Genomic DNA, 25,479 nt, shown 5'->3' with positions numbered 1-25,479 from the left:
CTCTCTCTCTCTCTCTCTCTCTCTCTCTCTCTCTCTCTCTCTCTCTCTCTCTCTCTCTCTCTCTCTCTCTCTCTCTCTCTCTCTCTCTCTCTCTCTCTCTCTCTCTCGCTCTCTCGCTCTCTCTCTCTCTGGGTATGCCTGCCTGCCTGCCTGCTGCCCTGCATGTTAAGGCTGGTCCTCTTGGCTCAGTGTCAGAGCAGGGTTCTCTGCTGGGACTCTCTCCACACTCCAACTGACTGCCAACTTATTTTTCAGCTAAAACACCACAGAAGAGCCCGAAAAGCAGGGACTAATCGATACCTGTCCACGCTGACTTATCATCATGGCTTTAGCTCTCTGTCCTTACTTTAATTAGCCTATAGGGGCTGCCTGCCCAGCCCGTGACACACAGAGAGGACTTCTGTGTGTGTGTGTGTGTGTGTGTGCTTGGCCTTCCAGGTCTAAAAGGAGTCCTTGTGGCTTTAGAGTTGCCCAGGCTCGGTGCTGTTGGATCAGACTCAGGACTCAGTGGTGTGTTGTGTTCACTGTTTAGAATGAGAGGAGGCTCAACATTGATCCTGTAGTATTGTCTAAATTAATCTTTAGCCACGGTTTAGTGCTCTCTGTTGTGTATGAGCTGGATAGAGAAAGGAGGCAGGGAATGTATTATACTAGATAGGATTCCTTATGTAGCCTAATACAGTGACATTGGTCTAAATCATATGTTTTTGAGAGAAGTAGAATACATTATGAACACAATATTGATGATGGTTTTAATCTTGCTGGTGTTCATCATTTCTATCGGCTACATAAGAGTGCATTCAGGTTAATAATACACTGTATTAATATGCCATTCCTTCTCTTGGTCAGTGCTCATGATTTAAATTAGGCCTAGTCCCGAATGAGCCCTGGTCAAAACGTGGTGCACTAAATAGGGAATAGGCTGCCATTTGGGGCAGACACTTAGTGTCACGTTTCCTTTCTCCAGTTTCTAGCTAGAGAGACAGTGTTTCCAGTGATTGTTTTGCTAATCATCCATTCTGTGTCTGTCTGGTCCAGAGATGACCCATGACACACGCTAACGTCACCGACCCCATTACCACAGTAATATGGTCCTCCATCACGATACAGGCCTCTGACCTGTCCTTAGACTCCAAGATAGTGGATCAGCTGCACATGTTAATGAGGGTTAGTTTGTGTGTGTGTGTGTGTGTGTGTGTGTGTGTGTGTGTGTGTGTGTGTGTGTGTGTGTGTGTGTGTGTGTGTGTGTGTGCATGCGTGCATGCGTGCATGTGTAATGAAGTGATTGAAATGAGTGGCCAGTGGTCTGTGTTGAGGGAGATGCTAATGATGTCTTTATGATGCCTGTGTAGTCAAATGTTGATCAAGCCTTTTCACTGGGTCCCTAACTGTCCCTGTCTGTGTGTCCTGAGGCTATGACTAGCTGAGCTCAGTCCAGACAACACACACTAACAGAGTTTAGAAGCTATAATTGACTTTTAGCACACACACACACAGACACACACTCGCTCTTTCTCTCTCTCTCTCTCTCTCTCTCTCTCTCTCTCTCTCTCTCTCTCTCTCTCTCTCGCTTCTCTCACACACACACAGCATGTTAATCAGCATGTTCATGTGCATCTGAGCTGTTTGCGTTGTGCACCTCAAGGACAGTCTCTACCTGCCCCCTCCCCACCTCCTCCTCCTCCTCCTCCTCCCCTATCCTCCCATACCATCACCTAGCAATCTGCACTATTGGAATTTCAACGTGACTGCCACAATGTCTGGAGAATTGTGTGTGCATGCATGCATGTTTTGTCTAGTCCAGGTATCCTACTGCCATCCACACACACAGCCCACAACAGACATAATACAGATGGTGTGTTAAATCAAACAAGCATGCCACACACGCCCACACACACACACACAGGCTTTTCTAGGGCACGCACAGCTGTCTCATAAAGATACATCAACCTGTGAAGAAACCCTGGCGTGTCATTTGAAGGGAGAGGAGCCCAAAGATTAGCTCTGCATGAAAAGCTTTCACCCTCCCCATACAGACCCACCGGAGCTCTGTGAATATTATTCCCTCCTAGCGTAACTCATTTTACACTGCCACAGCCTTCCAACTTCAGAACCAGGGATAGAAGTTGTTAGGAATATATTTATGGTTTATATGCCAGCCCAGGACCTCCACATTCGGCTTCTTCACCTGCGCGATTGTCTGAGACCAGCCACCCGGACAGCTGATGACACTGAGGAGTATTTCTGTCAGTAATAAAGCCCTTTTGTGGTGAAAAACTAATTCTGTGTCAGCGTCTGGGTGCAGTGGGGAAACGGAATCAGGCGCAGGACACAGAACTGAGAATTAATGGCTTTACTCGATTCAAGTAAATAATGCAAACCCTCCACGCAGGGAAGAGCAAAAACAACAGCTCAACAGACGACGTAACAAGAACAATCACGCACACACTCAGGAGGGAAAACAGAGGTAATATAGGGAAACTAATAAGCCTAATGGGTAACAGGTGTGAACAATACAGACAGAACTAGTGAGACACAGAAACATCGATCGGTGGCAGCTAGTACTCCGGTGACGACGACCGCGAAGCCTGCCTGAACGAGGAGGAGGGGGCAGCCTCGGCCGTATCCGTGACAGTACCCCCTGACGCGGCTCCAGCCGTAGCGTCGACACCGCCCGGGGACGGCCAGGAGGACGCGGGAGCAGGGCGAGTCGGATGACGACGATGGAACTCCCTTAACAAGGAGGGATCGAGGATGTCCCTCCTGGGAACCCAGCTCCGTTCCTCCGGACCGTACGCCTCCCACTCCACGAGATACTGCAGGCCTCCAACCCGACGCCTCGAATCCATGATGGAACGGACCGAGTACGCCGGTGCCCCCTCAATGTCCAATGGGGGCGGAGGAACCTCCCGCACCTCGGACTCCTGGAGCGGACCAGCTACCACCGGCCTGAGGAGAGACACATGGAACGAGGGGTTAATACGGTAATCAGGGGGGAGCTGTAACCTATAACAAACCTCGTTCAACCTCCTCAGGACTTTAAAGGGCCCCACAAACCGCCGACCCAGCTTCCGGCAGGGCAGGCGAAGGGGCAGGTTTCAGGTCGAGAGCCAGACCCGGTCCCCCGGTGCATAAACCGGAGCCTCACTGCGGTGGCGGTCGGCACTCGCCTTCTGTCTCCTAATCACCCTTTGCAGGCGTACATGGGCAGCGTCCCATGTCTCCTCCGAGTGCCGAAACCATTCATCCACCGCAGGAGCCTCGATCTGGCTCTGATGCCACAGTGCCAGGACCGGCTGGTAACCTAGTACACACTGAAAGGGAGACAGGTCAGTGGAGGAGTGGCGGAGGGAATTTTGAGCCATTTCTGCCCAGGGGATGTAAACTGACCAATCCCCCTGCCGGTCCTGGCAATATGACCTCAGAAACCTACCCACATCCTGGTTTACTCTTTCAACCTGCCCATTACTCTCGGGTGAAAACCTGAGGTCAGGCTGACCGAGACCCCCAGATGGTCCATAAACGCCTTCCAGACCCTCGATGTGAACTGGGGACCCCGATCAGACACTATATCCTCAGGCACCCCGTAGTGCCGGAAGACGTGTGTAAACAGGGCCTCTGCGGTCTGTAGGGCAGTAGGGAGACCGGGCAAAGGAATGAGACGACAGGACTTAGAAAACCGATCCACAACGACCAGGATCGTGGTGTTACCCTGTGACGGAGGAAGATCTGTAACAAAGTCCACCGATAGGTGTGACCACGGCCGCTGTGGAATGGGGAGAGGTTGTAATTTACCTCTGGGCAGGTGTCTATGTGCTTTGCACTGAGCGCACACCGAACAGGAAGAAACATAAACCCTCACGTCCTGAGCTAAGGTGGGCCACCAGTACTTCCCACTAAGACAGCGCACTGTCCGACCAATGCCAGGATGGCCAGAAGCAGGTGACGTGTGAGCCCAATAAATCAAACGATCGCGAACCTCGGACGGAACGTACGCACGACCCACTGGACACTGGGTGGGAGTGGGCTCCGTGCGTAACGCCCGCTCGATGTCCGCGTCAACCTCCCATACCACCGGTGCCACCAGACAAGAAGCCGGAAGTATGGGAGTAGGCTCCCTGGTCCGATCCTCTGAGTCATATAGCCGGGACAGAGCGTCTGCCTTAGCATTCTGGGAACCTGGTCTATACGATAGGGTGAACACAAAACGCGTGAAAAACATGGCCCAACTTGCCTGACGAGGATTCAGTCTCCTCGCTGCCCGAATGTACTCCAGATTGCGGTGGTCAGTCAAAATGAGAAAAGGGTGTTTAGCCCCCTCAAGCCAATGTCTCCACACCTTAAGAGCTTTCACAACAGCTAACAGCTCCCGATCCCCCACGTCGTAGTTTTGCTCCACGGGCTGAGCTTCTTCGAGAAGAAAGCACAGGGGCGGAGTTTGGGAGGCGTACCCGAGCGCTGAGACAGTACAGCTCCTATCCCCGCCTCGGACGCGTCCACCTCGACTATGAATTGCAAGGACGGATCCGGATGAGCCAGCACGGGAGCCGTGGTGAACAGCGCCTTCAGCTGACCAAAAGCCCTGTTCGCATCCGCTGACCACTGCAGGCGCACCAAACCGCCCTTTAGCAAAGAGGTTATGGGAGCTGCTACCTGGCCAAAGCCCCGGATAAATCTCTGGTAGTAGTTGGCAAAACCCAAAAATCGCTGCACCTAGGAGTCGGTCAATTACGCACGGCTGAAATGCGGTCACACTCCATCTCGACCCCTGACTCTGACAAGCGGTATCCTAAGAAGGAGACGGACTGTCTGAAGAACAGACATTTCTCAGCCTTAACGTACAGGTCATGCTCCAACAGTCTACCAAGCACCTTGCGCACCAGGGACACATGCTCGTCGCGTGTAGCGGAGTATATGAGAATATAATCTATATACACCACTACACCCTGTCCGTGCAGGTCCCTGAAAATCTCATCGACAAAGGATTGAAATACTGAGGGAGCATTCATCAACCCGTACTGCATGACGAGGTACTCATAGTGACCAGAGGTGGTACTAAATGCCGTCTTCCACTCGTCCCCCTCCCCGGATACGGATCAGATTGTACGCGCTCCTGAGGTCCAATTTTGTGAAGAAGCTGCACCGTGCAATGACTCCGTCATACTAGCAATGAGAGGAAGAGGATAGCTGTATTTCTACGGTTATCTGATTTAGGCCTCGATAGTTAATGCACGGGCGAAAACCTCCATCCTTCTTCTTCACAAAAAAAGAAACTTGAGGAGGCAGGGGAAGTGGAGGGCCGAATGTATCCCTGTCCCAGAGATTCGGTGACATATGTCTCCATAGCCACCGTCTCCTCCTGTGACAGAGGATACACGTGACTCCTGGGAAGTGCAGCACCCTCACGGAGATCTATCGCACAATCCCCTCGTCGATGGGGTGGTAATTGAGTCGCCTTCCTTTTACAGAAGGCGAGAGCCAAATCGGCATATTCTGAGGGAATGTGCATTGGGGAGACATGGTTTGGACTCTCCACCGTGGTTGCCCCTACGGAAACACCTACACACCTTCCCGAGCACTGAGGTGACCATCCCTTAAGAGCCCTCTGTTGCCACGAAATACTGGGGTCATGGGTGGCTAGCCAGGGAAGGCCCAGCACCACGGGAAACGCAGGGATATCAATGAAGAGACTAATTCTCTCTTCATGACCCCCTGTGTCACCATCCGGAAGTGAGCTGTGACCTCCCTAACCATACCTGACCCTAAGGGCGACTATCTAGGGCACGTATGGGGAAGGGCACATCTAACGGCAATATAGGAATCCCTAATCTATGCGCAACCAATCTGTCCATAAAATTCCCAGCTGCGACGGAGATCTATGAGCGCCCTATGCTGGGAATGTGGGAAAAACTCAGGGAAAATAACATTAATCATCATGTGAGCAACAGGGAGCTCTTGGTGAGTTGGGTGCCTACTCACCTGAGATGATCCCCAGAACTCTGCCTGCTGCCTCGATTCCTTGAGGGTCTTCTCCTGCACCGGCCCGCAGTGTGTCCTCTGCGGCCACAGTTGGTGCAGGAGACCACCCTTGCTCGGCCTCTCGCATCAGCACTTCCAAGCGCCATAGGTGTGGACTCGGAAGTGCTGGGGGATGGACTGGGACGGACCCTGATCTGGACGTCCGCGGGTAGCCAACAGGTTATCCAGCCGGCTTGATAAATCTACCAGCTGGTCCAGGTTAAGATTAGTGTCCCGCAGGCCAGCTCCCGACCAAACGTCCTCCCGTAGACTGCATCGGTAGTGATCAATCAGGGCCCTCTCGTTCCATCCCTCGCTGGCTGCCAGTGTCCTGAAATCCAGGGCGTATTCCTGTGCTCCTCCTTCCCTGACTGAGGTGAAACAGACGCCCCCCGCCGCTCTCCCCTCAGGCGGATGATCGAAAACTGCCCGAAAAGCGGGTAAAATCCTCATAGCGAACGGACTCAGCGTCTATTCCACCCCACTCCGCGTTGGCCCATTCCAGGGCTCTGCCCGACAGACAGGAGATGAGGGACGGACACGCTCTCGTATCCCGAGGGAGCCGGGTGGATGGTGGCCAGGTAAAAGCTCCACCTGGAGCAGGGAAACCCTTACACCCGGCAGCTGTCCCATCGTATTCCCTCGGGAGCGAGAGCCGAAGACCACTGGACCCAGGGGTTGAGGATCCTGATGGAAGATAATTTGGCGAAAAGAGGAGGTGTAGAAAACCCAACTCTCTCCTATCGATCCATGGTGTGGATCACTTGATCCAGAGCCGAGCCTAGTCGCTGCAGTATGGTCGCGTGCTGGGTGGATGCGTTCCTCCAACGGGCGCTGGGATCGGGCGTGCCCTGCTGACTCCATAACGGGTGCGTGATTCTGTCAGCGTCTGGGTGCAGTGGGGAAACGGAATCAGGCGCAGGACACAGAACTGAGAATTAATGGCTTTACTCGACTCCAAGTAATAATGCAAACCCTCCACGCAGGGAAGAGCAAAAACAACAGCTCAACAGACGACGTAACAAGAACAATCACGCACACACTCAGGAGGGAAAACAGAGGTAATATAGGGAAACTAATAAGCCTAATGGGTAACAGGTGTGAACAATACAGACAGAACTAGTGAGACACAGAAACATAGATCGGTGGCAGCTAGTACTCCGGTGACGACGACCGCCGAAGCCTGCCCGAACGAGGAGGAGGGGCAGCCTCGGCCGTATCCGTGACATTCTGATTTGCTGGGCCTGGCTCCCAAATGGGTGGGCCTATGCCCTCCCAGGCCCACCCATGGCTGCGCCCCTGCTCAGTCAAGTGAAATCCATATATTAGGGCCTAATTTCATTTTATGAACTATAAGTCAGTAAAATCGTTAAAATGTTTGCATGTTGCATTCATAGTTTTGTTGAGTATAAATGGGGGGCTGGGCTGTGGGCAGAGGAGAGAGAGAGAGAGAAGAGAGAGAGAGAGAGAGAGAGAGAGAGAGGCACTCTATGTTATCATAAAAGGGAGGAGGACAGATGGAGGAGGAAACAGGTGAAGGAAAGAGGGCTTACCCTGCAAACTCCCCCCTCCCATTCATTCTACAGAGGTCTTGACCTGGGTTGGGTCGGAGTGTGAGGTGCTGGTGCTTTGGTCTGATCACTCCCTGGTGCTGCACTGGCTAGTCCATTTAAAATCAAATCAAGTGTTATTTGTCAGATGCTTCGTAAACAACAGGTGTAGACTAACAGTGAAATGCTTAGTTACGGGCCCTTCCCTTCAATGCAGAGAGAGAAAAATTGAAATAATAGAAAAATAATAACACAAGGAAAAATACACAATGAGTAACGATAACTTGGCTATATAAACGGGGTACCAGTACCAACAAGCTCTCACAGTCTCTTGTCAGAATTAGACATTCATTCATGTTTCTCAAACGTCAAATTTAAAAGTTTTTCCAAATGTCAAATTTCAATGTGTTTGTTTACTTCACTGTATCGTTCCAAGGTTAAATTTAGGCATTAACTCCGAATTCTTAAGGTTAGGCATTAACTCAAGCTGAACCCTGGCAAGACGGAGCTGCTCTTCCTCCCGGGGAAGGACTGCCCGTTCCATGATCTCGCCATCACGGTTGACAACTCCGCTGTGTCCTCCTCCCAGAGTGCGAAGAGCCTAGGCGTGACCCTGGACAACACCCTGTCGTTCTCCGCCAACATCAAGGCGGTGACCCGCTCCTGCAGGTTCATGCTCTACAACATCCGGAGAGTACGACCTGCCTTCACAGGAAGCGGCACAGGTCCTAATCCAGGCACTTGTCATCTCCCGTCTGGACTACTGCAACTCGCTGTTGGCTGGCCTCCCTGCCTGTGCCATTAAACCCCTACAACTCATCCAGAATGCCGCAGCCCGTCTGGTGTTCAACCTTCCCAAGTTCTCTCACGTCACCCCCTCCTCCGCACACTCCACTGGCTTCCAGTTGAAGCTCGCATCCGCTACAAGACCATGGTGCTTGCCTATGGAGCAGTGAGGGGAACGGCACCTCTGTACCTTCGGGCTCTGATCAGTCCCTACACCCAAACGAGGGCATTGCGTTCATCCACCTCTGGCCTGCTGGCTCCCCTTCCTCTGCGGGAAGCATAGTTCCCGCTCAGCCCAGTCAAAACTGTTCGCTGCTCTGGCACCCCAATGGTGGAACAAGCTCCCCTCACGACGCCAGGGACAGCGGAGTCACTCACCACCTTCCCGGAGACATTTGAAACCCCCACCTCTTTAAGGAATACCTGGGATAGGATAAAGTAATCCTTCTACCCCCCAAAATTGTAAAGTGCTTATCCCACTGGCTATAGGGTGAACGCACCAATTTGTGAGTCGCTCTGGATAAGAGCGTCTGCTAAATGACGTAAATGTGCCCTTGAGCAAGGCACTTAACCCTAATTGCTCCTGTAAGTCGCTCTGGATAAGAGCGTCTGCTAAATGACTAAAATGTAATGTAATGTAACTCTGAATTGTTAAGGTAAGGGTTAAGGTTTGGGATAGGCTTAAAACAAAAATATTAGACATTTACATTTACATTTTACAAATGACTTTCTATCGCTGTATTCGAACATGCAACGTTTGGAACCATAGGCAGATGCTTACACCTATCCACCATCCCCGTCCACAACGCCCTAGCAAAACTGAAACCTACTTGAAGGTAACAGCGATCACTGTTGCCCCCAGTGGCCGGTTTCCATGTCATCGCCTCGACGTCCTCAGACATGGATGGACGTCGAATACTGACTTGTATCACGGGTGACCTGCCTGACCAGTACCAAGTCTTTGTGCAGGGGTAAGAGGTAATTGAGGTAGATGTGTACATATAGGTAGGGATAAAATGACTAGGTAACAGGATAGATAACAAACTGTAACAGCAGCGTATGTGATGAGTCAAAATAGTTATTGCAAAAAGGGTCAATCCAGATAGTCAGGGTAGGTATTGGTTAACTATTTAGCTAACTATTTAGCAGTCTTATGGCTTGGGGATAGAAGCTGTTCAGGGTCCTGCTGGTTCCATACTTGGTACATCGTTACTGCTTGCTGTGCATTAGCAGAGAACAGTCTATGACTTGGGTGGCTGGAGTCTTGATAATTTTTAGGTCCTTTCTCTGACACCTCCTGGTATAGAGGTCCTGGATGGCAGGGAGCTTGGAACTACTGGGCCGTACGCACTACCCTCTGTAGCGCCTTGCAGCCAAGCAGTTGCCATACCAAGCGGTGATGCAGTCAGTCAAGATGCTGTCAATGGTGCAGCTATAGAACTTTTGAGGATCTCATAGCGCTTTGTACTGTTCACACTACTACAGTGGATCACAATGTAAACAAACGTTATGCCTTCAAATCCCATCTCAAATAAGATTCCTTTTCAGTTACCTTCTGGCAAAAATGCTACCAACAAACCTTTTTAAGCCAATAGGCTGCAGGCAGCTGCCTTTGGATTGGGATACAGCCATGGTGTATGCTGTTGCTGCATATATGTTTATGATATACAGGTAACTGCCAAAATAATGGCCTGCCCAGCATTTTTATACATGACCCTAAGCATGATGGGATGTTAATTGCTTAATTAACTCAGGAACCACACCTGTGTGGAAGCACCTGCATTCAATATACTTTGTATCCCTCATTTACTCAGGTGTTTCTATCATTTTGGCAGTTAACTGTACATACAATGTGTATGTGCGGTTGTGTGTGTGTGTGTGTGTGTGGTGCTGTGCATGGTGTGTTTTGTCCCTCCCTCTATCTGTCAAGGTCACTGAGAGGATGTCATAAATCCAGTCTAAAGCACTGACCATCCCAGCCTCAGCTCTGAGCAGCCTGCTGCCTGCAGCCCAACACATACAGTGAGGGAAAAAAGTATTTGATCCCCTGCTGATTTTATACGTTTGCCCACTGACAAAGAAATGATCAGTCTATAATTTTAATGGTAGGTTTATTTGAACAGTGAGAGACAGAATAACAACAAAAAAATCCATAAAAACGCATGTCAAAAATGTTATAAATTGATTTGCATTTTAATGAGGGAAATAAGTATTTGACCCCCTCTCAAGATTTCTGGCTCCCAGGTGTCTTTTATAAAGGTAACAAGATGAGATTAGGAGCACACACTTAAAGGGAGTGCTCCTAATCTCAGTTTGTTACCTGTATAAAAGACACCTGTCCACAGAAGCAATCAATCTATCAGATTCCAAACTCTCCACCATGGCCAAGACCAAAGAGCTCTCCAAGGATGTCAGGGACAAGATTATAGACCCTACACAAGGCTGGAATGGGCTACAAGACCATCGCCAAGCAGCTTGGTGAGAAGGTGACAACAGTTGGTGTGATTATTCGCAAATGGAAGAAAATACAAAATAACTGTCAATCTCCTCGGCCTGGGGCTCCATGCAAAATCTCACCTCGTGGAATAGCAATGATCAAGAGAACGGTGAGGAATCAGCCCAGAACTACAGGGTGGATCTTGTCAATGATCTCAAGGCAGCTGGGACCATAGTCACCAAGAAAACAATTGGTAAAACACTATGCCGTGAAGGACTGAAATCCTGCAGCGCCCGCAAGGTCCCCCTGCTCAAGAAAGCACATATACAGGGCCGTCTGAAGTTTGCCAATGAACATCTGAATGATTCGGAGGAGAACTGGGTGAAAGTGTTGTGGTCAGATGAGACCAAAATGGAGCTCTTTGGCATCAACTCAACTTGCCGTGTTTGGAGGAGGAGGAATGCTGCCTATGACCCCAAGAACACCATCCATGGAGGTGGAAACATTATGCTTTGGGGGTGTTTTTCTGCTAAGGGGACAGGACAACTTCACTGCATCAAAGGGACGATGGACGGGGCCATGTACCGTCAAATCTTGGGTGAGAACCTCCTTCCCTCAGCTAGGGCATTGAAAATGGGTCATGGATGGGTATTCCAGCATGACAATGACCCAAAACACACGGCCAAGGCAACAAAGGAGTGGCTCAAGAAGAAGCACATTAAGGTCCTGGAGTGGCCTAGCTCGGTCTCCAGACCTTAATCCCATAGAAAATCTGTGGAGGGAGCTGAAGGTTCGAGTTGCCAAACGTCATCCTAGAAACCTTAATGACTTGGAGAAGATCTGCAAAGAGGAGTGGAACAAAATCCCTCCTGAGATGTATGCAAACCTGGTGGCCAACTACAAGAAACGTCTGACCTCTGTGATTGCCAACAAGGGTTTTGCCACCAAGTACTAAGTAATGTTTTGCAGAGGGGTCAAATACTTATTTCCCTCATTAAAATGCAAATCAATTTATAACATTTTTGACATGCGTTTTTCTGGATTTCTTTGTTGTTATTCTGTCTCTCACTGTTCAAATAAACCTACCATTAAAATTATAGACTGATCATGTCTTTGTCAGTGGGCAAACGTACAAAATCAGCAGGGGATCAAATACTTTTTTCCCTCACTGTACCCACCGCTCCAATGTTATGTACACCAGAAACGCTGATGCTTAGCTCTGTTTTACCATGCACGTACACACACACGTGCACACACACACACATATAAACACACAGCGCCCAATTTTTCTCACACACACACTCACGCCTCTCTCACATGCACACACACAATCAATACACCCAGCCTCCTAAACTATGTTATTCAGGAAATGTTCAACCCAAGGTAGAGAGACACACACACACACACAGAGCTGGTCTCCGGAGCTATGCAGCCCTGGTCTATTCCTGTAGCAGTGGAAACAGAGTCCAGGCTAAGCTGAACACATACACACCACAGCAGCTGCCCTGTCACTGATCTCCTATTGGAGTCTAGATCCCAACTAGCAGCTCCAGCAGGCAGGGGCTTAAAGGTTACATCACACACAGCTCTTGTCATGCCTGATGGCACCAATAAAGCACACACACACTGAGAGTCACTAACGGTCAGCGATGGATTTAGGTTAAACTCCATTTAAGAGCTAATGCTCTCTCTCATGCTCTCATATCAATGTCCCTGTAACTCTAACTATAGTGAAATGAAAACAATTTGATCACCTCGGAATCAGATCAGAGAGTTCACTGTGTTGTAAAATAAGAGATCATGAAGTACTGTAGCTTCTGGTTGCATCGCAAACAGCACCCTATTCCCTCTATAGTGCACTACTTTTGACGAGGGCCCATATACTGTAGAGCAAGCACTATATAGGGAATATACTGTATATACTGCACTGCACGTACTCTTGCTTGCACACACATACACATGCGTGCACGCATACACTCTCTCTCTCTCTCTCTCTCTCTCTCTCTCTCTCTCTCTCTCTCTCTCTCTCTCTCCCTCTCTCTCTCTTTCAATTCAATTCAATTCAATTTGCTTTATTGGCATGATGTAACAATGTACATATTGCCAAAGCTTACTTTGGAGATTTACAATATTAACATAATAAAAATTATAATAATCAATATTGTCAACGGGACAACAGTAACAACAATAATCAAGGGTCAAAATAACTATACATTGAACAATAACAATAACAATAAGCATAGAGGACATGTGCAGGTTGGTTGGTCTGTCAGACACTGTCCCTCAATGTAGTGCGCTGCCAACCCACAGCTCTTTGCGTCCTCCCCCAACAGGACGGGTAGCCTATTCTCATCAGAGAGGTCTTTGAAACCTTGAATAAGGGTTTCAAATTTGAGGAAATGAAACTCTCTAATTGTTTTATATTTTTGACATTTTGTCAGGAAATGCAGCTCTTTCTTGGGTTCTGCTGTGGTGCAGTGGTTGCATAGCTTTACAGGGAGCCAGGTTTTCCTGTGTCTACCCTTCTTAATGGCAAGGCTGTGCTCACTGATCCTGTGCTTTCTCAAGGTTTTTCTAAGGTTTTGATCTGTAACCATGGTCAAATAGTTAGCCACGGTGTACTGTCGTTTTAGAGCCAGATAGCACTGCATTTTACGTTGTGCTTGTGCTTGTGTTTCCCAATAAGTAATGTAGTTTTGTTTTGACTGTGTTGTAATTTGGTTTATTCTGATTGATTGGATGTTCTGGTCCTGAGGCTTCAGGTGTGTTAGTAGAACAGGTTTGTGAACTCAGTCCCAGGACCAGCTGGATGAGGGGACTCTTTTCTTTGCTCAGCTCTTGGCATTGCAGGGCTTGGTAATGATATGAGAGGGGGTCACTGTATTTGAGATGTTTCCAAAACTTAATTGCTATTTTTTTAGTTTTTATTATTAGTGGATGTTGTCCTAATTCTGCCCTGCATGCATTGTTTTTTTGTTTATTTAATTAATTAATTGTTTTAGTTTTATTTATTTAAACGTTATTTTTTAGGGGGTAGATCAGCTTTAATATTGCAGATAGATTGTAACTTCCATCAACATAATTATCTGCATCACTTCCAATCCCCCATATGTTTTTTTCCCCCGCGAATATACAGTATATATATATATATATATATATATATATATATATATATATATATATATATACAGTGGGGAAAAAAGGATTTAGTCAGCCACCAATTGTGCAAGTTCTCCCACTTAAAAAGATGAGAGAGGCCTGTAATTTTCATCATAGGTACACGTCAACTATGACAGACAAATTGAGAAAAATAAATCCAGAAAATCACATTGTAGGATTTTTAATGAATTTATTTGCAAATTATGGTGGAAAATAAGTATTTGGTCACCTACAAACAAGCAAGATTTCTGGCTCTCACAGACCTGTAACTTCTTCTTTTAAGAGGCTCCTCTGTCCTCCTCTCGTTACCTGTATTAATGGCACCTGTTTGAACTTGTTATCAGTATGAAAGACACCTGTCCACAACCTCAAACAGTCACACTCCAAACTCCACTATGGCCAAGACCAAAGAGCTGTCAAATGACACCAGAAACAAAATTGTAGACCTGCACCAGGCTGGGAAGACTGAATCTGCAATAGGTAAGCAGCTTGGTTTGAAGAAATCAACTGTGGGAGCAATTATTAGGAAATGGAAGACATACAAGACCACTGATAATCTCCCCCGATCTGGGGCTCCACGCAAGATCTCACCACGTGGGGTCAAAATGACCACAAGAACGGTGAGCAAAAATCCAGAACCACACGGGGGGACCTAGTGAATGACCTGCAGAGAGCTGGGACCAAAGTAACAAAGCCTACCATCAGTAACACACTACGCCGCCAGGGACTCAAATCCTGCAGTGACAGACGTGTCCCCTGCTTAAGCCAGTACATGTCCAGGCCCGTCTGAAGTTTGCTAGAGTGCATTTGGATGATCCAGAAGAGGATTGGGAGAATGTCATATGGTCAGATGAAACCAAAATATAACTTTTTGGTAAAAACTCAACTCGTCGTGTTTGGAGGACAAAGAATGCTGAGTTGCATCCAAAGAACACCATACCTACTGTGAAGCATGGGGGGTGGAAACATCATGCTTTGGGGCTGTTTTTCTGCAAAGGGACCAGGACGACTGATCCGTGTAAAGGAAAGAATGAATGGGGCCATGTATCGTGAGATTTTGAGTGAAAACCTCCTTCCATCAGCAAGGGCATTGAAGATGAAACGTGGCTGGGTCTTTCAGCATGACAATGATCCCAAACACACCGCCCGGGCAACGAAGGAGTAGCTTCATAAGAAGCATTTCAAGGTCCTGGAGTGGCCTAGCCAGTCTCCAGATCTCAACCCCATAGAAAATCTTTGGAGGGAGTTGAAAGTCTGTGTTGCCCAGCGACAGCCCCAAAACATCATTGCTCTAGAGGAGGTCTGCATGGAGGAATGGGCCAAAATACCAGCAACAGTGTGTGAAAACCTTGTGAAGACTTACAGAAAACGTTTGACCTGTGTCATTGCCAACAAAGGGTATATAACAAAGTATTGAGAAACTTTTGTTATTGACCAAATACTTATTTTCCACCATAATTTGCAAATAAATTCATTAAAAATCCTACAATGTGATTTTCAGGAATTTCTTTTCTCATTTTGTCTGTCATAATTGATGTGTACCTATGATGAAAATTACAGGCCTCTCTCATCTTTTTAAGTGGGAGAACTTGCACAATTGGTGGCTGACTAAATACTTTTTTTCCCCACTGTACATAAAGCTTATACATACAGTGTGGGAAAAAAGTGTTTGATCCCCTGCTGATTTTGTACGTTTGCCCACTGACAAAGAAATGATCAGTCTATAATTTTAATGGTAGGTTTATTTGAACAGTGAGAGACAGAATAACAACAAAACAATCCAGAAAAACGCATGTCAAAAATGTTATACATTGATTTGCTTTTTAATGAGGGAAATAAGTATTTGACCCCCCTCTCAATCAGAAAGATTTCTGGCTCCCAGGTGTCTTTTATACAGGTAACGAGCTGAGATTAGGAGCACACTCTTAAAGGGAGTGCTCCTGATCTCAGTTTGTTACCTGTATAAAAGACACCTGTCCACAGAAGCAATCAATCAATCAGATTCCAAACTCTCCACCATGGCCAAGACCAAAGAGCTCTCCAAGGATGTCAGGGACAAGATTGTAGACCTACACAAGGCTGGAATGGGCTACAAGACCATCGCCAAACAGCTTGGTGAGAAGGTGACAACAGTTGGTGCGATTATTCGCAAATGGAAGAAACACAAAAGACCTGTCAATCTCCCTCGGCCTGGGGCTCCATGCAAAATCTCACCTCGTGGAGTTGCAATGATCATGAGAACGGTGAGGAATCAGCCCAGAACTACACGGGAGGATCTTGTCAATGATCTCAAGGCAGCTGGGACCATAGTCACCTAGAAAACAATTAGTAACACACTACGCCGTGAAGGACTGAAATCCTGCAGCGCCCGCAAGGCCCCCCTGCTCAAGAAAGCACATATACAGGCCCTTCTGAAGTTTGCCAATGAACATCTGAATGATTCAGAGGAGAACTGGGTGAAAGTGTTGTGGTCAGATGAGACCAAAATCGAGCTCTTTGGTATCAACTCAACTCGCCGTGTTTGGAGGAGGAGGAATGCTGCCTATGACCCCAAGAACACCATCCCCACCGTCAAACATGGAGATGGAAACATTATGCTTTGGGGGGTGTTTTTTCTGCTAAGGGGACAGGACAACTTCACCGCATCAAAGGGACGATGGACGGGGCCATGTACCATCAAATCTTGGGTGAGAACCTCCTTCCCCTCAGCCAGGGCATTGAAAATGGGTCGTGGATGGGTATTCCAGCATGACAATGACCCAAAACACACGGCCAAGGCAACAAAGGAGTGGCTCAAGAAGAAGCACATTAAGGTCCTGGAGTGGCCTAGCCAGTCTCCAGACCTTAATCCCATAGAAATTCTGTGGAGGGAACTGAAGGTTCGAGTTGCCAAACATCAGCCTCGAAACCTTAATGACTTGGAGAAGATCTGCAAAGAGGAGTGGGACAAAATCCCTCCTGAGATGTGTGCAAATCTGGTGGCCAACTACAAGAAACATCTGACCTCTGTGATTGCCAACAAGGGTTTTGCCACCAAGTACTAAGTCATGTTTTGCAGAGGGGTCAAATACTTATTTCCCTCATTAAAATGTTAATCAATTTATAACATTTTTGACATGCGTTTTTATGGATTTTTTTGTTGTTATTCTGTCTCTCACTGTTCAAATAAACCTACCATTAAAATTATAGACTGATCATGTCTTTGTCAGTGGGCAAACGTACAAAATTAGCAGCGGATCAAATACTTAATTCCCTCACTGTACTATATACATTTTATGGACACAGTCAATTTTACAATAATTATATTTTGTTTGTTTTTACTCCTGAACTTCCTCTACCCTCAACCTCTCCGATCATTTTCATGATGTCCATCCGGTTTGCCTCTACATGCCATATCCCCCTAAACTGTGCTCTTTTTCACAAAGTTCTCAACCTATATTCTTATTATGGACACAGTATGTTTTACATTAGTTATTTTGTTGTTATTAGTTGTTATTAGTCCCAACCTTCAGCTCCATTCAACCCCTCCCATCTATCTCTTAACACCATCCATATTGGATTTCTACTTGCCATATATTTCTCAACTGTACTGTGATGTTTCACAAAAGTTCTGAACCCTTCTATTCTCATTGTTTCTACAGATTGTAAATTGAAAATAAACATTTTTGCTAAAAGTATTATTATATTATTGATCGAATTGACTGTGACTTTTCAGATCACCCAGTAGTGCTATCTGCAGGGTTAGCTCCGGGTAAATATTGCAATCCTTCAGCCATTCCTGGACCTGTGACAAGCTACAAATGGACAGTACCGAAACAAATGACCCTGCATGCATTGTTTGTAGTTTTCCTCTGGACGTAGGAGAATCTTACAGAACTCTGCATGCAGGGTTTCAATTGGGTGTTTGTCCCATTGGGTGAAATCTTGTTTTGCAAGTGGACCCCACACCTCGCTGCCATAAAGTGCAATTGGTTCAATGACACATTGAATTAGTTTTAGACCAATTTTATTAGATATTTCAAGTTGAATTTGTTTTTTAATGGCGTAGAATGCCCTGCGTGCTTTTTCTCTCAGTTAATTCACTGCCTCAATAAGGTGTCTGTCACACCCTGGCGCTGGGACTCTATATGTTGAGCCAGGGTGTGTTCATTCTATGTGTTATATTTCTATGTTGGGGGTTCTAGTTGTTCTGTTCCGTGTTGGTCTAAGTTACCTAGGACGTTATGAGTCGTTTGTTGTTTTTGTTTACTGTCCGTGTTTATCGCTAATGATAAATAAACATGTTCGTTCATCACGCTGCGCCTTGGTCCTCCTCTGTATACGACGATCGTGACAGAAGAACCCACCATACAAGGACCAAGCAGCGTGTCCAGGAGCAGGCAGACTGGACATGGGAGGAAGCGCCGGGAAAGGAGATGGAGAGGTTGGTGATGGCCCAGGTGGGCAAATCGTGGTCCTGGGAGGACATGCTCGGGGGCAAAGGGCCATGGGCTAGGATTAAGGCCCTGGCGAGAGAGGAGCAGCGGTGTCAGCAGTGTCATCGTCGGACGGACGAGAGGCAACCCCCAAAACATTTTTTGGGGGGGCACACGGCATGGGCGGCTGGGCAGCAGGAGGCTGCCACAGGGCGATTTGGAGAGGAGGCCACCGGGTTTGGGGGGCCAGAAGGCAGGTTGGCGGAGCCTGGTTGGAGAGCAGAGCCAACTCCCCGTACTCAGGCATGGCAGCATGAGACTGGTCAGGTTCCGGGGTATGCGGAGCTGCGTACTGTGCCACGAGTGGTCCGGCATAGTCCGGTACGTCCTGTGCGAGCACCCCGCACGTGTTGTGCGAAGGTGGGCATGCAGCCAGGGACGGAGTGTGCCGCTCAGCGCTCGTGGCCTCCAGTGCCTCTCCTCGGTCCCGATATCCTGCGCCAGTGTCACGTGCTGTTATGCCAGTACGGGCACACAGCCCTGTGCGTCCTGTGCTGATGCCTCACACAGAGTGTGTGAAGGTAGGCATTCAGCCAGGACGGGTTGTGGCAGCTCTTCACTCCAGGTCTCCTATCCGTCTCCACAGCCCGGCCCGGCCTGTCCCTGCTCCACGCACCAAGCCTACGGTGTGCGTCGCCAGCCCGGTCCGGCCTGTCCCTGCTCCATGCACCAAGCCTACGGTGTGCGTCGCCAGCCCGGTCCGGCCTGTTCCTGCTCCACGCACCAAGCCTACGGTGTGCGTCGCCAGCCCGGTCCGGCCTGTCCCTGCTCCTTGCACCAAGCCTACGGTGGCGTCGCCAGCCCGGTCCGGCCTGTTCCTACTCCACGCACCAAGCCAGGGGTGCGCATCGTCAGCCCGGTCCGGCCTGTTCCTACTCCACGCACCAAGCCAGGGGTGCGCATCATCAGCCCGGTCCAGCCCGTTCCTACTCCACGCACCAAGCCAGGGGTGCGAAGTCGTCAGCCCGGTTCGCCCGCTCTACCCACGCACCGGGCCAGGGGTGCGAGTCGTCAGCCCGGTCCGGCCCGTTCGGCCCACGCACCAAGCCAGGGGTGGCGGCCGTCAGTCCAGCACAACCCCGTGCCTGGGTCACCGGTGCCTGGTAGGGTCGGTCAACTGCTCCACCACGGAGCTGAAGCTAACCGCTCCTGCTACGTCCAGTTCAGCTCCAGCCAGCGGGGCCAGACCGGACCAGGGGCGCTATGGGGGGTTTATTGGAGGGTGGTGGGCAAGGCCGGAGCCAGAACCGCCGCCGGGGAGGAATGCCCACCCAGCCCTCCCCTGTTTTGCTCTGGTTGAGGCGCTGGGACTGGCGCTGGGACTCTATATGTTGAGCCAGGGTGTGTTCATTCTATGTGTTATATTTCTATGTTGGGGGTTCTAGTTGTTCTGTTCCGTGTTGGTCTAAGTTACCTAGGACGTTACGAGTCGTTTGTTGTTTTTGTTTACTGTCCGTGTTTATCGCTAATGATAAATAAACATGTTCGTTCATCACGCTGCGCCTTGGTCCTCCTCTGTATACGACGATCGTGACAGTGTCCAGTTGAGCTTATTTTTAAACCTAAGTAATTGTAGTGTGTGCAGCACTCTATATATTTTGTACCAATTGAGGACTTTGGTCTAATTCCCTGAGATCTGGATCTTCTCTGGAAAATCATTATTTTTGTCTTTTTGGGGTTTACTGCCAGAGCACAGGTCTTTCTCTCTCTCTCTCTCTCTCTCTCTCTCTCTCTCTCTCTCTCTCTCTCTCTCTCTCTCTCTCTCTCTCTCTCTCTCTCTCTCTCTCTCTCTTGCTCTCTCTCTCTTGCTCTCTCTCTATTTCTCTCTCTCTTTCTCTCTCTCTTTCTCTGTGTGTCTCTCTCATATACACACACACAACCACACACACTGTCTGTCAGGTTCCTGCCATTCCCCTGGTAATGCTTATACATTAATTCTCTCCAGGGGATAATAAATATAAAGTGCTGATGTCATCATGCCTCGTTCTATCGCTCTCTCTTGCTCCCTTGCTCCGCCACGCTGTTTTTCATCCTCATTTTTCCACCCTCCTAATATTTGATGTTTGTCGTGTCTCCTATGTCCTCTACTCTCTGTCTTTCTAAATCTCCCACTCCTCTCTCTCTCACTCCCCTTCTCCCTCTCTCCCCCTCTCTCTCTCCCTCCCTCTCTCTCTCTCCTCCCCTCTCTCTCTCTCTCTCATATTATCTCAGTAATAATGGTACTCCACTCTCTGTTCTGCTCAGGTTTCTGCTGGATCTTGATGTCTCAGCTGAAAAAAGACTCTTGTTCTTCTCTAATTGTGTTAAAGAAGAATTGACAATTGAACAAGGAAACTAACACTGTGGGATAGAAGGGGTCAGATATCTCCAATACATCATTCTTAAAGCTTTTGGATTGGAATAATAGAATAACGATCATATTCCAGTTGAAGACACCTCCTGCAGTGTGTGTGTGTGTGTGTGTGTGTGTGTGTGTGTACGTGTGTGTGTGTATGTGCAAGGTCACCAACATCAAAACCCACGTGGTAGTATTATTTATAGAGGAATGTGCTCTCTCTCTCTTCCGCTCTCTCTCGCCCCACTCTCTCTCTCTCTCTCTCTCTCTCTCTCTCTCTCTCTCTCTCTCTCTCTCTCTCTCTCTCTCTCTCTCTCTCTCTCTCTCTCTCTCTCTCTCTCTCTTGCTACGTAGCTGTCAGCTGAGCCAGTAGCATGTGGTTCTATAACACAGCAGATAAAAATAACCAACAATTGAGAGAGAGAGGTCTACTTTGACTGGACCAAAGCAGTCCTGGGTTACCCTTCACAGTGGAAGCAAGTTTGTGTGTGTTGTTGTGTGTTCGTGTGTGTGTGTTTAAGTAGGTGTGTGCGTGTACACACACAGCACACAATTAATTCTGCATGTGAGCAGTTTTTCTTCTCACTTGCTTCCAGCATGAGTAAATAATCAATTATTGAAGCAGGATTTGGTCTGCGGGTTGTAGATAACATTACATACACAACCACAGAACCAACTGTTGAAATGAAGATAGTGACTCTGTTTATGGGGAGATTGGTTGAATTATGCAAATTATTAACCCAGGCTGACACAATGGTACAAGTATACAAACACTTGAGTGAGTCTGAAATGACACCCTATATAGTATACTACTTTTGACCAGGTATCTGGTCTAATAGGGAATAGGGTGCCATTTTGGACTCACTTTGTGTTGTGTGGAGGCAGAAGTAAATGAATTATTTTAGGCTACAAGTCATAGAGTTATTGGGAATGTCCCCTTTGCTCATTCTGAAACGGTCATCAACCACAAAATATTAACCTTGACTGACAATCCATTGATTTTGTTGTACTTGTGCTAGACAGTGTAGTCTGACTCCAGTGTAGCCTATGTGCCAGGTTGAATTATTTGCTGAGTAGTAGAGTAGAGTAAAGTAGAATAGAGTAGATGGTTGTAATGCCTCTCTGTGACCTCAGGAGGGATCCTATGACAGAGAAGTGCTGTGTTGTCAGTCTGGAGCCATTATAGAACACTGTACATTTTAGTAGTGGGATTCCTCCTCCTATCAAGTCCACACTATACAGAGCTTGATGCAGAACTGCACTAGCTTTAAACTCTGTGTGTATTTGTTTGTAAAGAAGAAATACCAAATGCACCTCTCCACCTCCTGTCAGCATCACATCATGTCCCACAGCATTAGAGCCTGCTCCCAATGCCAGTTTGGTCCAGATAGACTACTAAGGTTTAACCATGGATATAGAGCTCCCCCTTCAGTAAATGTAGTGTAAATACAATCATTCTTTCTCTCTCTTTCTCTCACCTCCTCCAATTATCTCTCTCTCTCTCTCTCTCTCTCTCTCTCTCTCTCTCTCTCTCTCTCTCTCTCTCTCTCTCTCTCTCTCTCTCTCTCTCTCTCTCTCTCTCTCTCTCTCTCTCTCTCTCTCTCTCTCTCTCTCTCTCTCTCTCTCTCTCTCTCTCTCTCTCTCTCTCTCTCTCTCTCTCTCTCTCTCTCTCTCTCTCTCTCTCTCTCTCTCTCTCTCTCTCTCGCTCTCTCTAGAGGACGTCCTGAGTAAGGATGCAGGTGAATGTGCAATCTGCCTAGAGGAGCTGCTACAGGGGGACACCATTGCTCGCCTGCCCTGTCTCTGCATATACCACAAAGGGTAAGTCCCCCCTCTCTATCCCTCTCTCTCCCCCTCTTTCTATATACCTCTCTCTTTCTCACTGTCACTAAATGTTTCTGTACAACCCACGACAAGAGGGATCTCTCCTGTTTTCATCAACCGGTGCGTGTATGCATCATCATTCCTGCTCTCTTTGTCTCCCTCCCCCCTCCCTTCTTTTGTTCTATGTACAGTGCATTCAGAAAGTATTCAGACCCCTTGACTTTTTCCACATTTTGTTACGTTACAGCCTTATTCTAAAATTGATTAAATTGTTTTTCCCCCTCATCAATCTACACAAAATACCCTTTAATGACGAAACAAAAACAGGTTTCTATAAAATTTTGCCAATTTATAAAAAATAAAAAACTGAAATATCACATTTACATAAGTATTCAGACTCTTTACTCAGTACTTTGTTGAAACATCTTTGGCAGCGATTACAGCCTTGAGTCTTGGGTATGACACTACAAGCTTGGCACACCTGTATTTGGGGAGTTTCTCCCATTCTTCTCTACAGATCCTCTCAAGCTCTGTCAGGTTGGATGGGGAACGTCGCTGCACAGCTATTTTCAGGTCTCTCCAGAGATGTTCGATCGGGTTCAAGTCCAGGCTCTGGCTGGGCCACTCAAGGACATTCAGAGACTTGTCCCGAAGCCACTCCTGCGTTGTCTTGGCTGTGTGCTTAGGCTTGTTGTCCTGTTGGAAGGTGAACCTTCGCCCCAGTCTGAGGTCCTGAGCGCGCTGGAGCAGGTTTTCATCAAGGATCTCTCTGTACTTTGCTTCGCTCATCTTTCCCTCGATCCTGACTAGTCTCCCAGTCCCTGCCTCTGAAAAACATCCCCACAGCATGATGATGCTGCCACCACCATGTTTCACCGTAGGGATGGTGCCAGGTTTCCTCCAGACGTGACGCTTGGCATTCAGGCCAAATAGTTCAATCTTGGTTTCAGTTGAACCAGAGAATATTGTTTCTCATTGTGTGCAAAGCTGTCATCCAAAAAATATATTTTGATTTGTTTAACACTTTTTGGTAATACATGATTCCATATGTGTTATTTCATCGTTTTATGTATTCACTATTATTCTACAATGTAAAAAATTAAAAATTAAACTTGAATGAGTAGGTTTGTCCAAACTTTTGACTGGTAGTGTATGTAAATAAGGTATTTCTGTTTTTTATTTGTAATACATTTGCAAAAATGTCTAAAAACCTGTTTTTGCTTTGTCATTATGGGGTATTGTGTGTAGATTGATGAGGATTTTTATTTATTTAATCCATTTTAGAATAAGGCTGTAACGTAACAAAATGTGGAAAACATCAAGGGGTCTGAATACTTTCCGAATGCACTGCATGTAGTATTTGCTATGTTCTCCCTGACTGTGTCTCCTGTTCTCTCTCTGTCAGCTGTATTGATGAGTGGTTTGAGGTGAACAGATCGTGTCCAGAACATCCCTCAGACTAAAAGGGCCTCGCTACTTCTCCACAGGTAAATTCTATATTAATATGCATTTTCTCCACAGGTCAATTCCACATTTACTGAGTGTTTTTGATATTGATGCTTACTGTGATAAGTCACTTTAATATTCTGTGGGAAACTTTTAAGTTTCCACCGTTTAGTTCCCCAAATGGAAATGTAGTATTGTATTGACACAAAACAGGAAACATATGATACAGTATTACACCTTTTAGTTCAGTGGAGTTCTTTCTTTCTGTTGTTTTGTTTCAGCATCACATGTTAGCCCTCAGTATCTTCAGATTTCTGTTGTTTTGTTTCAGCATCACGTTAGCCCTCAGTATCTTCAGATTTCTGTTGTTTTGTTTCAGCATCACATGTTAGCCCTCTGTATCTTCAGATTTCTGTTGTTTTGTTTCAGCATCACACGTTAGCCCTCAGTATCTTCAGATTTCTGTTGTTTTGTTTCAGCATCACATGTTAGCCCTCAGTATCTTCAGATTTCTGTTGTTTTGTTTCAGCATCACATGTTAGCCCTCAGTATCTTCAGATTTCTGTTGTTTTTTCTCTCTGCAGGTTTCTTACTCCCTCGATAAGAAGAGTGATCTGCTCCAATAACAACAGTTCTCAATGTGAATCCCCTCCCCTTCCCCGTCGCCTAGGAGACTGCTGGACAGACACACTGTGACTCTATGGCCAGTACAGAACTGACCCCTCACCCTGACCTACCCCTCTACCCCCACCACCTCCAGTACCTCTCAACAGCCCTCAACACATCTCAACTCAAACCAGTCAAGTACCGCAGTGTGCCAAAACTCATTAAAAGCAATCTTCAGGGAAACTACATTTAATGCTGATCTATCTATTTATCTCCACACACACACAATATGCTCCAAGACAAGACCAGACAGACACAGACACACACACTCACAAATACACACTCACAAACACAACCAACCTCTGATTTGTCCTCACAGACAGACAGACCGACAGACAGACAGACATGCTTATCTGCCAACCTGATGTTGAGGGGAAGACACAACACCTCTGTTGCACAACTATCCAATCAGGAAAAGCTGTTGCTCTCAACACGCCCTCTCTCACTCTCTGTGGCATCAATGGAACGGCTGTATATGGCACCCACAGACGTTTGGCCTTCCATCCTTTGGCCGTGCCTCAGTGATTGAGCTGCTGTGATTGGCTGAGCTCCAGGGCTGCTGTGACTTGGGATTCCCTCCTCCTGTGTTATAGGACAGCAGATCCAGGTCTCCTCCCATCTGTTTGGGCTGAGTGATTGTACACCTGGACATTTCGGGAGCAAGCTGAGGGAAGAAGGGCGAGAGGAAGTCAGTCCTCATCCCCCTCTCCCACTCTTTACCCCTCCTCACCAACTGTGTCTACCAGTGCCTTCACCTTCGGATCCTAATGGCCTACCAGGGCA

General features: G+C 47.5%; 1 protein-coding gene across 1 annotated transcript in view; it reads left to right on the top strand.

The window, feature by feature from the left end:
- The window catches only part of LOC121543021 (E3 ubiquitin-protein ligase znrf2-like), a 94,400-nt gene extending 69,268 nt beyond the window's left edge, over nt 1-25,132 (top strand). Inside the window, exons 3-5 of the mRNA XM_041852694.2 lie at nt 22,476-22,581; nt 23,990-24,071; nt 24,615-25,132. Of these exons, the coding sequence (XP_041708628.1) occupies nt 22,476-22,581; nt 23,990-24,047 (164 nt within the window). The 3' untranslated portion in view covers nt 24,048-24,071; nt 24,615-25,132. The remainder of the gene's footprint in view (nt 1-22,475; nt 22,582-23,989; nt 24,072-24,614) is intronic.
- The last annotated feature ends 347 nt before the right edge of the window (nt 25,133-25,479 follow it).

The sequence above is a fragment of the Coregonus clupeaformis genome, chromosome 28 (genome assembly GCF_020615455.1).
Source record: "Coregonus clupeaformis isolate EN_2021a chromosome 28, ASM2061545v1, whole genome shotgun sequence".
Lineage (NCBI taxonomy): Eukaryota > Metazoa > Chordata > Actinopteri > Salmoniformes > Salmonidae > Coregonus > Coregonus clupeaformis.
This window is presented reverse-complemented; position numbering and strand designations above follow the sequence as displayed.